The sequence below is a fragment of the Hyperoodon ampullatus genome (genome assembly GCF_949752795.1).
Source record: "Hyperoodon ampullatus genome assembly, chromosome: 12".
Lineage (NCBI taxonomy): Eukaryota > Metazoa > Chordata > Mammalia > Artiodactyla > Ziphiidae > Hyperoodon > Hyperoodon ampullatus.
This window is the reverse complement of record NC_136925.1, coordinates 39,965,519-39,983,264: the sequence shown is the minus strand read 5'-3', so window position 1 is coordinate 39,983,264 and position 17,746 is coordinate 39,965,519. Positions and strand designations below refer to the sequence as shown.

The window sequence follows — 17,746 nt, the reverse complement described above, 5'->3', positions numbered from 1 at the left end:
TGTTCCTTCATTCTTTGGTGCTTTCCTTAAGTAAGTGTTTGTTGAGGGGCTGCTGTGAGCCCTGGCGGACGTGAAGGGAATAAGGTTTTCAGGTCCCTGCTCTCCTGCACCAGCGACGTGAGGGCCAGGGCTACCCAGAGAGTGACAGACAGAAGGGGAACCTGTATCCCACTCTCAGCCTGAAGACAGTGTCTCAGTTATAGGAAAAGGAGCTTTCCTTTGCACACCTGGACCATGATGTGATGACAGGAAGGGACTCAGAGGACATTCAGGTAACAACACCTTGGACACTCAAGTTTCCTGGCCAGGAACAGGAAGAACCACCACATGATGTAACTGGACCCTAGATCAGTGTTATTAACATATGGTGAGGGTAGGATGGGGGTGGGGCCACCAGAAAGAGAGGTGGTTAGGGGAAGAACTACAAGCAAGACCAAGGGGAGAGTGAACTCCTGCCAACAGCTGGCAACCCTTCCACCTAGTAGCCTACCTCCTCAACAATCAGCTAATTCATGCGTTTCCAAATTTATTTTATCCTCAGAAGCCTTTCAGCAAATGAAATCTTACTCAGTGACCCAAGATATCCAACAGACCAAGGCCAAGCATGGTGACAAGGAGGGGGCTGCCTACAGGCCATGTAGTTGGGCCCCTCTGCTCAAAAAGCCCCAAGGTGCCTCTGAGGAACCCAGGGCTCCTGGGACCATTTTAAAGGTCCTGAGCTAATCCATCACCTTCACTTGGGAGTCTTAGAGACTGAAGTCTAAGAGGTCATAGAACTGGTGGCATAGCTGGGACAGGAAACCTAGAGTCCTAAGTCACAGGCAGTATAAATTCCAGTGCTGCCTTTTGTCTATGAATATTGAAATACTCTTAAATGGAACCAATCATAAAATAAAACTAATTAAAATAAATAATAATTTAAAAGCAAACTTACCTTGTTAATATATTCCTGTTAAGAGAAGTCTTCTCTTCCTAAGTGTTTTACAGGATGGGAGAAGGAACAGGAAACAGGATAAAGAACAAGGCAGGGGAGGGTAGAATTGTCAGGGAAAGATGGTAATCCATCAGAAACAGGGCTAAAAGAGAGTAAACAGAAGGACCAAAGGGCCCTTTGGCAGGCTTCTTGGTCTTGGCACTACTTGGTCTATATCCAGCTTTGCAAATGCTCCCTCTGGGTGAAGCACTGAATCCCACTGTGGAATTCAGTGGCACATCTAACATACTTCCTTTTCCACTAGTTGGCCTGAAATGGACTTGTGACTCAGTTTTAGCCAGTGAGACACAAGAAAACTCTACTGGAAGTCTTCTGAAAAAGATCTCCCTTCTTGATAAAAAGACAAAGCCCCTTAAGGAGAAAGTTTTTTTGCTCCTGTCTTCATCTTACAAGGATGAGGGAGACATTTTGCTGACATACCCAGGATGGCAGAGCTGGGTGCCTGCACCAACACGAACTGCCTCCTTCTAGACCTGTTTGGAAAGATTAATACACTTTCTAATTTAAGGCATGACTAGTTACTTCTAGCAGGTGCACCCTAACTGGCACAGAGGGGTATTGGCTCAAAGGTGGGAGATCAGATAAAGCTTCTGAAAGAGTGGTTTGGAAGTTGAAATCTGAAGGATAAGTAGGAGTTAATCAGATGATGAAGCAGAGAGTGGGAGGACAGGGAAGTTTTCCACCAGAGGGGCCAGTTTGCATGAAGGTACTGAGGAGAGAGCATGGTGCATCTGACAATATAAAAGAAGTTGAGGGTAGAGATATTGGCAGGATTCAGGTTGTGAAGATCTGGTTAAGGCACCCAGACTCTATTCTCAGGGCATCTGGAAGTCATTGAAGAGTTATAGGAGGGAAGTGACATAATCGGGTTTGCATTTTAAAATATTATCCTGGTGAATGGACGTGAAGGAGGCAAAGGGAATACAGGGAGCCCTTTGGAGGTTATGATCTTGGCCCAGCATTAGGAGATGACAGTGATTTGGACTGGTGGAGGGGAGTGCTGAGGGAGGATGGAGAAAACTTGAAAGATATTAAAATAATAGGATAGTAGAACTTGGTGTCTGATTGTGGGGTATGATAGACAGAAATCAAAGGTGGGTGTCCAGATTTTTTTTGCCTGGGCAACTGGGCAGATGGTGGTTAACTGACAGGGAATAAGGAAGGAGGAGCACATTTAGGGGCAGTAAAATGAGCTCAGTTTGGGACACAGTGTCTCTGAGATGGAACAAGGCAGTTGAACATATGAATCTGATAGGATTGAGATTTGGACTAGACATGTAAATTGTGGAGTCATCGCATAAAGCCATCCAAGTTATACAAGTAGGTGGGTTTGCCCATGGAGAGGGTGTGGAGTGGAGCAATAGCGTGGCTAAGGGTATGAGGGAGCTCCGGGGCCAGACTGTTAGGTTGGAACCTGGGTTTCTTTTCTCTCTCGGCAAGTGACGTTTAGGCATATCACTGAACCTTTTTGGGTTTTTTTTGTTTTTTTTTTTTGCGGTATGCGGGCCTCTCACTGTTGTGGCCTCTACCGTTGCGGAGCACAGGCTCTGGATGCGCAGGCTCAACGGCCATGGCTCACGGGCCCAGCCGCGCCGCAGCATATGGGATCTACCCGGACTGGGGCACGAACCCGCGTCCCCTGCATCGGCAGGCGGACTCCCAACCAGTGCGCCACCAGGGAAGCCCACTGAAACTTTTTGAGTCTTGGTATTCTTATCTATAAAATGAGAATAATGAAAGTACCTACCTCATGGGATTATTGTGAGAATTAAAGAAATTAATAGTTAATAAAGCCTCTGAACAGATCTCAATCATAGATATTATTAATTAATAATGTTCTATTAATAGTGTTCAGGGCCAACTTATTGATTAGACACAGAAGGCACAGTGCTTAGGGCCCACAGAATGCTTTAATTTCTTTTAAAATCAGAAAAAAAAGAATATTTAGGTTGAATAAAATGCTATAATTTATGATATTAATATATTTTTCTTTATATTAACACAGTTGTAAACTATAACACTTCATGTTTTTTGATGGAGAAATGGGTCCACAAAGACAAAGGTGGCTAGAGTCATGGAAGTCAAAATGCAGCCCTGGGCTTCCCTGGTGGCGCAGTGGTTGAGAGTCCGCCTGCCGATGCAGGGGGCGCGGGTTCGTGCCCCGGTCCGGGAGGATCCCACATGCCGTGGAGCGGCTGGGCCAGTGAGCCATGGCCGCTGAGCCTGGGCGTCCGGAGCCTGTGCTCCACAAGGGGGGAGGCCGCGACAGTGAGAGGCCCACATACCGCAAAGAAAAAAAAAAAAAAATGCAGCCCTGGCAGTGGTGGAAGTGGGACAGAACCCAAAAAGCAACATTTTCAGGATGGGCAGAGGTAGGGGACTTGACACAGAAGTCTGAGAAGGCATGGCCCACGATGTTGGAGGAAAACTGGAGAGAATTGTGCTTTAGAAGCTAAGGGCAGAGAGGCTTCAAGAAGGACACACTGTGTCAAATGTTGCTAAGGGTTCAGGTTGGAAGGGGACTGAAAAGTATCCAGGAGATTTAGTGACAAGGACCACGGTGCTCTCAGTGAGAGCAGTCTTGGTGAGATGAGGAAGAAGACAGATCACAGTTTCTAAGGAGTAGATGGAAGGTAAGGAAATGGAAATGGCTGGTGCAGAGACTTTGGCTCTGAAAAGGGGACTCTTTAAATGGGGGCACTGGCTAGCTTACCCCATGTCCAGACAAGTCTCTGTCTAGTTCCAGAAACATTCAGAATTGTTTCAAGTTATGATACTAGGGGGACTACTGGCTCTTGGTACCTTAGAGCTTCAGGGAGACAAGTCCGGAGAAGGGAGTGCTTGCCTAGGAGTCCATGGGCTAGCGGAGTGATGCAGACAGGAGCCAGGCTGGAGATGTTCACCTGGGGCCTCTGTCATACCCTGCCAACTCCAGCCCGAAATGTGTGAGACTCACAAGGAAAAGCAGCCAGTTGGAGTTCAAATTGGTTTCAACGGACCGCCCCCCATGAAGTTTGTTCTAGTTTTAAAATTAAAAGAAATAGATATACCACTGATCATGGGACTTGCTGTGAAAGAACGTACTTCGGAGGGGCTCTCACGGGCTACCCCTGCTTCACTGCTGCTCCCATGTGGCATAAGCACAGTCCTGGGACCCTGGGAGAGGCTATGGAATGGATGAAGCTATCTAGTCCATCCCCCAGATAGAAAGGTCCTTCAGTACAACGCAGCACTGGTCAAGTACGTAGACCGTTCACCAAGAATACCTGCGTATTTTTGTTGTGGCCTGCCATCCTGGGGGACCCTCCATGATCATATGATAGTTACTCAGAAGGACATCTTCCATTAGCAGCTGCTTGCGCGCCACCTCTCCATGAGCCACCTTGAGGTCACGGTCACTCAGCCTACAGAGGCATAGCTAAAAACAAAAAGGAACAAAATGAAACCAAAACATCCGTTTTGAACACTTCTATGTATCCTTTACATGTGGTTTTGAGGGAGAAAATTAGGAGTAGTTGTGTTTACAAGCCCCATGCTCTCAACTATTTTAAAAAATCCATAAAAATCAGAGCAACATATCTAGCTCAAAGTCCCCCTTGAACATATCAGACTCTCGGCTCTGTGTGGAAGTCCAAGCTTCCTAAACCTTATGGTGGTGTCCGTATGTGGTGCATGCATAGTGTGATACATGTATGCACAGGGAAAATACTGGAAAAAAACCAAAATGAACTGTGACCATCCCCTAGTGGGGGACTATGATTAATTTTTTTTAAACCATTCTTACTATTTTACTTAAAAAAAATCTTTTTACTTATGGAAAATTTTGATCACATACAAAAGCAAACAGAATAGCTCCCATCACCCGGCCCTAAGAACCACCAACCTATGGCCAGTCCTGCCACATCTTCATCACTCCCCACCTCTGTATTATTTTGAAGCAAATGTGTCATTGACTTTAATGTTGTTAATAATACTTTTTAAATATTTTCTATTTAAAAAAATGAAAACACAATAATACTTGCTTAAATAATCAGGGGGAAACATATAATTGAAAGAAGTTCTCCCTTTGAGTCCTGCTTAAAGAGTTCTCTTCCTACTACTGTAGGTTGGTCAGTAGTCACATGTCTCTGAACTGCCAGCCTGGGAGTTACTCTAAGAGTTCCCGAGAGTGACCAGAAATGGATGACCACTCCCCCAGATCATTATTAGCCATGAGCTGTTTCAAGTCTGATGCCAGCTGAAACCATGATTTTCTTCTGTCATAAGAAAACATGACTCACCTTGCAGCACTGGGTTTACAGTTTTATAACCAAACACCTTGCTTATCTCATAAATTATTCACCGCTGACTAGAGTATGAAGGATCAGACCTATGGACCCAATGGCACCTGCTTTGCAGTCTGCATTCGGCTCTCTCTGTGACAAGTGGGAAGACCTATCCTACCTGCATCTTATATTCTAGGGTATCTGGGCTGCTACTTGTAACTGGAAGCGGTCCTCCATCTTCCAGAAATGCTCTCCAAGGGAACAGCACAAATGCCTAAAAGAACCAAATAATAAATATAATAATGCTGCAAAATAATGTCCATAAGAAATAGACATTTGTATATGAACAAGATGTCTGTGTCTGCACATCAAAACACTGTGGGATGATTTCTCTATTATGTAGAAATAGTTCTTGATGGATAGTCCCTGATGATGCACAGGAGAGAGTAGTAATCTTATTTTTTAAATTGATTTTTCAGAAAGTGACTAAACACAGAGGGTACTTAAGATTTCAGTGTAAATAGTCAACACCAGTATTTAGAAGTCCCAGAATAGTATAAAACCAATGGTACATATTTATAATAAAAAAATAAACTTACTCAAATTTTTTCAGTATTACAAACCTTAAACCTTATCTCCATCGTGCTCCAGTTCTAGGCATCAACTCAAAACCAATGCCACAATGTTACACATGGGCCTCTGTCTTCTCCACATCACTGTCCAACAGCCAAGGCATCCCCTACTCCCTGGGGCATGACATGCAGTCCTGGATATAGTGGGCCTGTCCACCTGACCCCATTCTACACTTCCAGACTCGGTACTGGCTTCAGACAATTCCTAGAGTTGGAGTCGATTCAGGTAGCAGGGAGCCAGGACACCTGCATCCACCTAACCCCAGGCAACACTCAAAGGCAGCAGGAGCAGGCCCAATGGTCAAGGTCCAACCCTGTCTTCGGGTCTAAATGAGGGTCAAGGCTTGGGCCAAGAGTCACTGTCTTGTAGCTAGGGAAGGTAGAAGTGTGAGACTTACATGGGGTTGATGCTGGCATTACTTGGCTTAGCTTTGTAACATAAAAACATTAAGTTGGAGGTTTTGGAGTCAAAAGATCTGGGCTTGTGAGGTGGTTTTAAAGATATGCCCACAGGGACTTCCCTGGCGGTCCAGTGGTTAAGACTTTGAGCTTCCACCGCAGGGAGCACGGGTTCAATCTCTGGCTGGGGAACTAAGTTCTCACTGTGAGGCCAAAAAAAATAGATATGTCCACAAATTCTTTTTTTTTTTAAAGATTTTTGTTGATGTGGACCATTTCTAAGTCTTTATTGAATTTGTTACAATATTGCTCCTGTTTTATGTTTTGTTTTTTTGGCCACGAGGCATGTGGGATCTTTGGCTTCCTGACCAGGGATCAAACCCACACTCCCTGCATTGGAAGGCGAAGTCTTAATCAATGGACTGCCAGGGAAGTCCCAGTCCACAAATTCTTTGATTCTCTTCCCATTAAGAGTTGCAGGGCTTCCCTGGTGGTGCAGTGGTTGAGAGTCTGCCTGCCAATGCATGGGACACAGGTTCAAGCCCTGGTTTGGGAAGATCCCACATGCCGTGGAGCGACTAGCCTCATGAGCCACAATTACTGAGCCTGCGCGTCTGGAGCCTGTGCTCCGCAACAGGAGAGGCCGTAATAGTGAGAGGCCCGCGCACCGCGATGAAGAGTGGCCCCCGCTTGCCACAACTAGAAAAAGCCCTCGCACAGAAACGAAGACCCAACACAGCCAAAAATAAATTAAAAAAAAAAAAAAAAAAAAGAGTTGCAGCACCTTGACCACAGCCTCATGAGAGATCCTGAACCAGAACTACCCAGCTAAGCTGCTCCCAGACTCCTGAGCCTCAGAAACTATATGAGATAATTAATGTTTATTGTGTTAATCTGCTAAATTTGGGGGTAATTTGCTCTGAAGCCATAGATAACTAATACAGTTTGTGACCTAGTGTTGCCATGACTATGCAGCAGTCTGATCTCTGGCCTTCTAGAACCTCAAACTCTTTAGTTGTAGCAGGTGGGTAATATAGTTAGTGCCTAGGAGCAATAATAGTTGCCAGGATTACATTCGATAACGCATGTTGTTACGGGGCTGTTCAAAACTCAGCTGCTGACCTAATTTATGTATCGTAATTGCTATCATTATTATTTATTACATGGAAGAGATCAGGTGTTGGTTTTGCTACCAGCTGTGAGCAGATAAGCTGTTGTCCCAATTAGCCTGTTGAGCGGTTCAGAGGGAGAGCCCCTGACCGGGAATAACAGCAGGCCATGGGGGCCTAGCCCACTCTACCACGTGAGTGAAGGGGAGCCTACCAAGGCTAAAAGGGCATTCCAGCACAATGCACGTTTGATTGGTGTAAAAATAGCTCTCAACACACCTGGAGGCTCTGTGGATCCAGCGGCTGTGGCAGGCTGAGCTGGGAAGCAAAGATGCTCTTCATGAGAGAGTTGCTCAGTGGCGGCAACCCATGCTACATGTCATCTGTGACAGACTGGTAGGCAGGAGCATTTCCAGCTGCCAAAAATGTTCTTCTACCAAAACAGAAGGGAATCTCATTAACAGCAGTTACTCAAGTTTCTAAAGCTCAAAACTCTCTTCAAGGTTACTGGAGCAAGATAACATTTTGAGATATCAACAGGTTTCTTCCTCAGCAACATCATCCCTCACTCCCTTTTCTTTACACACTGCCCTTCACTCTCACAGTTCACAGCCCTCAAGGGAAAGGTAGCTATCCTCTAGACTAGCACGGTCTAACTGCAGAACTTTCTGCAGGGCGGAAATGTTCCATATTTGACTGTCCAATATGGTAGCCACTAGCCACATGTAGCTGTTGAGCACTTGAAATGTGGCTACCATGTGGCTACCATGACTGAGGAACTGAATTTTAGGTCTTATGTCACCAAAATCAATATTAATTTAAACTTTTAAATTAAAATAGCCACATGTGACTACTGTACTGGACAGCTCAGTTGTAGCTCTAGAACAAAGACATCAGTTGTTAAATTTATTTTAAGACCAGTAGCTGAGACAGCAATTCTTGATATGTAAAACCAAATTTTAAATTAAATAATAAGAGCCTGGGGTTTGAGAGAGAAAGCTTCTTGTTCTGTTTTGAACAAAACTTGGCTTTGCATACCAAGAACCAAAAATCCTGAAGACTAGAGCATGAAATTTATACCATAAGTCACAGAGAAGGAAGTATGCTTGATAAATTACAATCATTTTCTTGCCCCAAAGGAAATGAGTTTAGCGAGCAAGGAAAGACTGTCTCTAGAGCTTAGATCTTGTGGATGCCCAAGAAAAGATGATGAAACAGGATCAGTTGCGGGGGGATCCAAAAGGTCCCCAGGACAGAAGGGATCTTTTGCCTAAATCCTCCATGGGCTTTGCCAAGTCATGCATAAAGCAGATATCAAAAAGGAGATTAGCAATGACTGAGGGAGATGTTAGCACTGATGGAAATGAGGCAGCCTCCCAGAGATGAGCAGATAGTCCAGTGTTGTGGAAAGACCTGGGGAGTGCCAAAGACCCCACAAGGGGGTGTCCAAGCCGGGTGCTGAGCAGCAAGCCAACCAGAAGAGATCTGGGATTGGACGGAGATGGGTGAGGTAGCCACCCCTCTTCAACTGCTGGGATGATTTATAAGCACCCCCAGGAATTTAGATCACCTCTGAGAAGGATAAAGGAGGAGAAGGGTGTGGCGTAAGGCTTAAGTTAAGGTCCTGTATTAGTGCTGCCTTGACATCTGGTAAAATTGGGAGGGCTTTGAATGACCTAACTATAAGTTCCCCTGCCTACTCTGCTCCCACGGTTAAGGTCCCCTAGTCAAACAAACTTCCTTATCAAAGGGACCAAGTACAATCCCTGCTTATCCACAAGGAGTCGTTTCAGTTCCCTGCCAGACCACAAAATTATTCAAATGAACCAATCACATCCTCCTATGGGAGCCAGGAAGCACTATATCCTCTTGATACTACAAAGCCTGCCTCTCAAGCCCCTAGTTGTTCACTCTGGTCACAAGTACAAATCCTCTGTGGCCCTGCATGGCATGCTATGTTCTATTCCCCTCGGCTGTGAGTAAACTGCTGTTGATCTCATCTGTCCAGTATTTAGTGTCATGTGTTTGGCCATCCCCATAACCTTGGGGCAGAATCCCTCCCTCACCAACAGGGTAAAGAGGAGGCAATTAAAACAAAGGTAAAAGGAGATAATCTTGAATTAATTGATTTTATATCTCAAACTGACCACTTTAAACTGTAAGTGTGGCTGAATGACACGGAATTGAAAAGTTTAATCTTTTTGTCATCAGCAGAAGTAGGGGCTTATGAACTTAAGTTCAAAGACAGATAAAGGTAGCTCTATTATTTGCATATCAAACCACTGTACTAGTGCAAAAATCATACCACCCTTTTCATGTTCTTGTGAGAATTAACAAAAGATAGTTGCATACAGTTATATACTGAGACACTGAATAAAAACATTGACTTATCCTGATAGCTCAAGGATGGCGCTTGGAGTTGCTCAATGGATATATAAACATTTTCTCCTGTTTCTCATATCATTCACATGCTTTCTCATGATTCTCAGTGAGTCCTGCCAAGAGGCCCATGATTCATTCAACACCCATGTGACAGTGATGTATCAAGCACCTACTATGTACAGGGTACTGTGTCAGAAACTGTCTGAGATACAAAGATGGGTCCCCCATGGGTCTGACCTTCTAGCCCAGTAGGGTCCCGTGAGGCAGAGCTCATTATCCAGCCGCTTCTGACCTTCCTCTAAACTCCCAAGGTACTTTCTATATATATACCTCCCTTATAGGTTGTATATATCTTCTTAAAACAATGGTACTGCAGACAAAAAAATGTCGCCTGCCATTCCACTAAACAAAGAATGTTGCCTGCCACCAAGTCATCAGCCAATACAGCTGCTCCCCAACGGTGCACCCTGAGGGGAATTCAGGATAGAAAAAAACAGGATACTGGCCCTAGATAGGTAAGATGCATATCTAAGAAATAATTTTAATGAGTCCAGACTCTTGCATCTTCCCATATGTAGAAAAGCACTAAAATCATTAACTTGTGATGTCTGTTTTTTTGTGATTAGCAGTAATCCTTTGATGTTCAACCACATGGGGTTTTTGCTGTTTTTTCAGCAAAAACTCCTCTATATCCTGGCTCCTCCCTTACCTCTTCAGAGCAGATCCTCAGAGCTATCTGAGAGGCTGTCTCCCAGGCTATAGTCCTCAGTAAGGTTCCCAAATAAAACATTTGCAATTTTTAGGCTGTGCATTTTTCTTTAGCCAACAGTACCAAAAAGCAGAGTATTCTAATGGAAGCATTTATTTTCAGCCTAAATCAAGAGCACAGAAGCCCAATATCCCACAAACCTCTTCCTGGTTGACTCCTTCCATGTCATTCCTATGCTTTTCTCCCACCAATCCACAAAATTATTTTCTCTCTCTCAGCCTCTGGGTCCAGCTTTTTTCGCTGTAAGGCCAACTGGCCGGAGGCAGGGGAACGCAATCAGATTCACAGGGTGCATCAGACAGAAACTCTCTGGACCACCCAGTTCCAGAAACTGACCTGGAGACTTTCCGGACCACCCAGTTCCAGGAACTGACCTGGGGACTTTCCACCCAGCCCAGCCTTCCCGCCTTTCCAGGGGCGGGACTAACGGTCCCAAGACTGATGCAACCGGCACCAGATATTGCCACGATACCCGAAGAGACCACCAAATAAGGAATACCCTGTGCCCTCCCAGATTCACCACATCCCTTTCCCTTCCTCCCCTATAAAATCTTGCCCAACCCTCGCCCGGGTGCGACTTCTCTTGCCCCTTTCTCTCGGACCAGTGAACCTCGCCCAGGAGCGCCCCCTAATAAAGCTCACTTGAAGCTTTCCTCTGTTTCGTGATGCCGTTTGTTAAGATCCGACCTTACATTCGCACCTTACTGTTGACTGTATTGCTTATATTTTAAAATTTCTTTTTTGTTTATTATGGTGTTTTAACATCTTTAAAAAACCTTGCTGGCTGGGGAGAGTCTGCCCTTCCCTGCATAGCCAATTCTTAGAGATAGCTAAGGGCCCAGCATGCCTTTGATATGCAAACTAACCAATCTGAGCCATACTTCCTCTGACCCTTGCAACCCAAGAGGCAATATTTCTCTCCTTTAATCATCCCAGGGCTAGTTAACAGGCAACTAGAGACCTCTCCTACAGCCCAAAGCCCGCTGGAATTATTCAAAGTAGCCGATCTTAAACTGTACCTCTGCCCTGCCTTGCCTTTCCAGGTCATGGCCTAAGCACTCTCCTTGCTGCCGACCTGTGGCCCTGTATGACATGGCATGATGGATGTTTCTAGGAACTGAGTATAATAATTTTGTTTTCCTGAGTCTCTCCTGTGTCTCCTCTTGTGGCTGCACCAGACTGATTTTCACATAAGAGAACACAGAACATTGACTTGCTCTCTTATCTTGGTAAGTTTGTGCAGAACTTTTAACTACTAAGCGCCACAAACAACCACAATTCTTGGCAGAGTTTTAGAGCCCCAAACACGTACTAGGTCTATTAATTTATAGATGCTTGGAGACTATTAAAAAATATCAATACAGGGCTTCCCTGGTGGCACAGTGGTTGAGAGTCCACCTGCCGATGCAGGAGACATGGGTTCGTGCCCTGGTCTGGGAAGATCCCACATGCCGCGGAGCGGCTGGGCCTGTGAGCCATGGCCACTGAGCCTGCGCATCCGGAGCCTGTGCTCCGCAACGGTAGAGGCCACAACAGTGAGAGGCCCGCGTACCGCACAAAAAAACAAAACAAAACAAAAAAAATCAATACAGTTCAGATGTAAATATGACTGCTACTCTAAGCTAGAGAACCATAGCACATGATACACTCTCTAGAGAGACGAGAGTCAGATTCTAGGCACCACCATTGATCAAATGGTTGGTTATCCTTTTCCTCACTTTCCTAATTCTTCAGTCTAGATCACTGTCCTTGATAGGTCCCATCTCTCCTTTATCAATAGTACTACTTATTAGGGAGCTGTACAATGTAATGCTATGTATAGAAAGGGGTCTCAGAATGATACTTAACATTTTTAGCACTATATCCTCTTTTATTTCCTTCCTCTCCATGGACCCCATATTTTGAAAGATTTTTCTACCAAATTAAACATTCTCCCGTTTTTAACTCAAAGCCACATAAACACCTAGCCTAAGCTCTGAGCTGCAGGAAGAGATGAAGAAACATGATATAAAGGAAAGAACAGGGCTCTGGAGTCAGACAAACCCTGTGAATGTAAGGTCTGCTACAACAAGCTTGTGACCCTGGGGCAAGTTATGCAACTTCTCTCTCTATTTTCTCATCTGTAAAGATGGTGACATGATTGCTATCCCACGGAGTTTGCACATGGCGGAAACTCAACCAAAGCAAGTTTCCTCTCCTCCTTATCTCATTCGTTCTTATGGTTCCAGTTAAAAAAAGAAAGAAATGTGACATTTTCTTTACCTGCAAAACTTTTGGGCAAACGTGTCTTTTTCATCATGTCTTTAGAAATACTGAAAACAGCTCACTGTGACAACTCACTCAGACTCTCAGTTGGTAAACCTGACCTGAGCCTTCTGCTGGGGTAGGCCTGATCAGTGCAGCTTGCCAGCAGCACTCAAGATACAGGGAAACTCATAGGAATGAAAGGTCAGCTTGTTGCTTGTGCCAGTGCTACACCTGCCAACTGCCAGCCCCTAATAAAGTCAGGTCTCCCCAGCAGTCCACTAAAATACAAGGATAGATGTATCACATTCTCCAAACTGTTTTGCCACACTCCAGCTGCCTTACTGTCAATAAGCAGTCAAGGGTTTCCTAGAATACCAGTCATCTTGTGTGTGAGAGAGTTAGCCATAATGTGATCCCAGGCAAGCTGGCTGTAGCCACAGGGAGCAGGGAATTCATGGGACACATGCTAGGGTTTTTCCTGGATGCAAGGATATGAAAAAGAAAATGAAACCCAAAAAACGCCTGCAAAGTGGCCGGAGGAGGCCAGGCAAAAGTTGTGGCTCTTCACTTCTCAGACGCTGGAGACCAGGAGCACATGAGGCCTTCTCTGTGTCGCCCAGAAATCCCCAGATAACCCTGAAGCACACTTTAATATCTGTGCGCTCAGAGACACTTAAACTAGGTGTGCATAAAGATAAATTGAAAAATGAAGAGAAAACCAACACAAATTCGAGGACTAAGAAATTGGTGTTGTTTCCTGAGAGATTGCTTGATGTACTCTTAAATCAGGCTTATTGCAGAAAGTTAAGGTACCTTTGGTTTATTTCCTTAAATTCCTCCTTTTTACCGTAATCACTCTGAACATCAATAATACACTCACATCAGTGGCACTCTGCATGCCATATGTTTTATTCTGTCCTATAGAATTCCTTTGAGGGACTTTTTTTTTTTTTTTTTTTCCTGGTTTCCCTCCATTCTTGAATTTCAAACCAATTCAATCCTTTAAATCAGGGAGTGGCAAACTCTTTCTTAAAGGGTCAGATAGTAAATATTTTCAGCTTTGTGAATCATATAATCTCTGTTGCAACTATTCAACTCTGTGGTTCTAGTGTGAAAGCAGTCAGAGATTATCTATAAATGAATAGGCCTGGCTGCCTTCCAAAAAAACCTTCATTTCTGGACACAGAAACTTGAATTCCACATAATTTTCATGTGTCACACAATACTACTCTTGAGTTTTTCCCTCAACCATTTAAACACATAAAAACCATCCTTAGCCCACAGGCCTTACAAAATCAGGCAGGGGCCTATGGCAGTAGTTTGCTGATCCCTAACTTAAACAGATGAGATTGATTAGAAGCAATTGTACTACTGAAGCATTTACCTTTGGCGCAAATGATTAATTCACCTGAAATTAAAGATAAGCTCAATCCTCAGGCATTTCTTGCACTGGCTAATAAATAACTCTTATAGGTTGGTGGACATGCCCAGAGGTGAATGACAGGCCCTGGGCAATGTGATCCTGATGCCATCGGAGGACAGCACCAATTTCTATCAGGTCCTTGGCAGAGGACAGGTCGACAGGAGCAGAGTGAACCGTTTGTGCCTGGAAACATTAAACTTTCTTGCAATCTGAGCTGGTCTATGCCACAGAGAAGCAGAGGCCAGATATGAGGGGACTCTACGGGGCCACTGTCCTGTTATCCTTGAGCTACATGCTTCTTCTCCTCCCCTGGTCTATGGAAGTATGCTGTTCTCATTCCAGGTAAGAGTTCCTTCTTTTCAAACTCTGGAGAAGGCTTCAGTTTACATAAGCAAAAAGTTCCCTGGGGTAAACAGTCATATTTACTCAGTTGGTGAGCTCTGGGAAGGGCAAGGGAACTTCTCCAAGCTTCCTGTCTCTTTTGGTTATCTAAGGACTTCTTGCTTGCAGGTTCAGCACTAAGTAAAATCCTCAAGCGGAAAGACATTTATCTTTCAGCTTCTCCTTTCCTCCTGCCTCTTGTCTTCTCTTTGGAGTCTCCTTTTCCATCAACCTTGCTGCTGTCTGGCATCCATCCTAGTTCTCAGGCTTTGGAGTCAAATGCACATAGGTTCTAATTCTGGTCTGCTACTCACTGACTGTGTGATTCCAAACACAGACACACCCCAAAGACCTCTGAAGAAAAAAGGCTGGAGGAAATGCTGTGAATGAAGGACTCCTGGTTCCTTCTGAGGTCCTCTGAAAAATATACTGAATATACTGAAACCAGTCATAGGACACAGTGCCCTCCATTCCTGCAGACTGAGAGCACCAGGGCAGAGAAAGCCCCACAAAGCAGTTCCTGGGGGAAGCAGAGTGGTTCCCCTGGGACAACAGGAGCAAGCTGAACTCCATGCAGCTGGAATCCAAGAACTTCTGGGGTATAGTCCTATTTCTTCATCCTATGTAAATTCCTTGCAAAGTCTGACTTGAGATTTCAGAGCCCAGAGGGCTAATGAATGGCCGTCATGACAATTAGTCAAAACCTTTATATCCTACGTGCTTGACAAAGCTACAGCTCCCAAAGCTGTTTGTCAATCAAAAGAAAACAAATTAGCCTGATTTTTTGTCCTGCTGAATTTGCATTCTAAATCCAGAGTCCCATGATGCTCAGAGTAAGAAACAGCAGAGCAGAAAGAGAAAATATGGTTCAGTACAAGCCCCACATTTCTATTCTCTATGGACACTCATGCTAATGGTGGGAAGTGATTATAATCCACAGATGAAAGCACTGCCCTCCCAGGTCCCCCTCATTGACTAAATACTCACACTGGGAATTTATCAAATGAAGTTAATTAATTTTGACAATTTAAGAATAAGCAGAGACCCTCAGGCCTGACCTCTTCCCTTCCCATACACAGCTTATTATTTATACAGGAAACATTGTGACTCTTAATCCAAGCTAATTTTTTCATCAGTCATGATTAATTAACCATATAAACATTCTTTTTGAATGCAGAGTATTTAATACCTACAAGGCCAGAGGTAAATTAACTTATAAATTTAACTCAGGTGGTGATTTCCATTGGTTTCAGATGTGCAGTGAGAATTGTTTTTTTGAAAGGTAATTAAGGGCTGAAAAAATAAAACTCTTAGGAAGAATCATCTTCAGAAGTATAAAAAATGTGATTCCCAATAAAACAGCCTGTTATGCAAACTAACTATATTGAAATCACATTTAATAAAATAAAGAATATTATTATCCAACAAGAACACAGTTCACCTGGACAGCCTCTGCAGCCGAACGTGTTTGGTAGCGGCAGTGTTCTGGATCAGGTTGTGCCCCCGACTATTTTAAGCTCATTATCTAATAGTGCCAAGAGTGGCCTCCCTCCATGATCACTCAGAAACACCTGCCCCGCAGAATTTATTAGACAGGATTAGCACTCCAGCCCTTACCGGATGAGGTACCTCACTGCAGCGTCAAACTGCAGAAACATAACTCCCTTCGAAGGAGGAGGACCTGGGACACCAGAGTGGGGTCTTGGGGGCTCTGGAGGCTGTCAATCATTTTCTGTAGCTCTTGAAGCTCAGACCCTAGAAGATAGACGACATTTTATTCACTGTGAAACACAGGCTACCCTAGCTACCCTGTGAATCATTTCACCTCTAAAGCTAACTTTTTACCTAAACTGACTTCTCTTTGTTTGTGAGTATACTAATTATATGTTTTGCAAGATCAGCAAAGTCTTATGTTCTAGAACCCAAGGTCTGATTTATCTTTCCTTCCTTCCTTCCTCCCTCAGGAATGTAATAACTTGCTTTGCTTTTCAGCAGAATAAGAACACATACTGTTGAAAGAAAGTTTCAGTGTTTATAAGGCTACAGACTCTAAATAGATTGAAAAAGAGAAATTACAAGGAATGGGAAAGTATAGGCCTCAGTAAGTCTATTAGGGGCTTGAAATTACTATAAACCAGCACTCATTTCTCATAGCCATGCCATTCAAATCAGCCCTGTCACTGGGTCATCCTGTCAATGGCTCATAGATTAAAGATGACTCAGGACCATCCAAGGCAAGCAAAAATATGTATACATATATGTATACATGTATACAGCACATACATAGATTCTTCTAGGAGATTCTCATCATTTCAGGAGTAGATGTGGGAGATCCTAAATTGGCTTATTTCTTGGACCCTTACTGCAAAAGATTTATATGAGTTTTGGGTGGAAATTTAAGTTAGAGGCCTTTTGGGGCACTCAATACTGGTTTGAGGAACCTGGCCTGGGTCTAGATGGCTGTACTAGCATCTCTATTATTGGCTCAGGAAATGAGCTGCTTAGAATGGGAGAGCACAGCAAGAAAATGACAAGCCCTTAGGGAGCACTGATGGGGCAGGTGGGTGGGCCCCATTTCCAGGGCTACCAGAATGTCAGCTGATCTGAAATGCTCATCAGCTCCCTGTGGGGACAGTGATAGTTTTCTACTTGAGAGGACACCCATGCTATGGGAAGAGAAGGATTGTGGAAATTGATCACCGTCCCTGATTGTAGCCCATGGCAGAAGTGAGATGGGAGATCCATGAAGCATTTCCGGAGTTACTCTACGTAAACCTCTCATCCAGACTTGAGCAGCCTTGTACCCTAGCTGGCCCGGTACTGGATCTCTTCCTACATTTCTGGCATGGAAGGCAGGGGACGTGAGGGAGCAGGGAGGCTGTCCATGAGAGCCTGATCAGGGCAGAGCCAGGTCTGAGAATGGTTGCTAATATGTACTTGCAATATATGCTCTTGGCTTTAGGAAAAGATGAGCAGTCCAGATTTCATATCCATTTGATGTTTGACACACCACAGAAAAATGTTTTTTGGGTATTTTCCCAGCCACAAAAGAATTGGGGCCAATCATTAGAGTTTTTATGAATCCTCTATAAATCTGATGGTCATATTGGGCTGAAAAGAAACTTCCACCAGAAGAGGAGTCACA

General features: G+C 44.2%; 1 protein-coding gene across 1 annotated transcript in view; it reads right to left on the bottom strand.

Moving 5' to 3' along the window:
* The window catches only part of LOC307061531 (uncharacterized protein), a gene marked incomplete at both ends in the record, with an annotated part of 168,366 nt that overhangs the window by 57,272 nt on the left and 93,348 nt on the right, over positions 1-17,746 (bottom strand). The window contains 7 exon segments of the mRNA XM_079716717.1: positions 4,261-4,280; positions 4,322-4,412; positions 5,438-5,533; positions 7,679-7,771; positions 7,775-7,829; positions 16,219-16,258; positions 16,261-16,356. Of these exon segments, the coding sequence (XP_079572843.1) occupies positions 4,261-4,280; positions 4,322-4,412; positions 5,438-5,533; positions 7,679-7,771; positions 7,775-7,829; positions 16,219-16,258; positions 16,261-16,356 (491 nt within the window).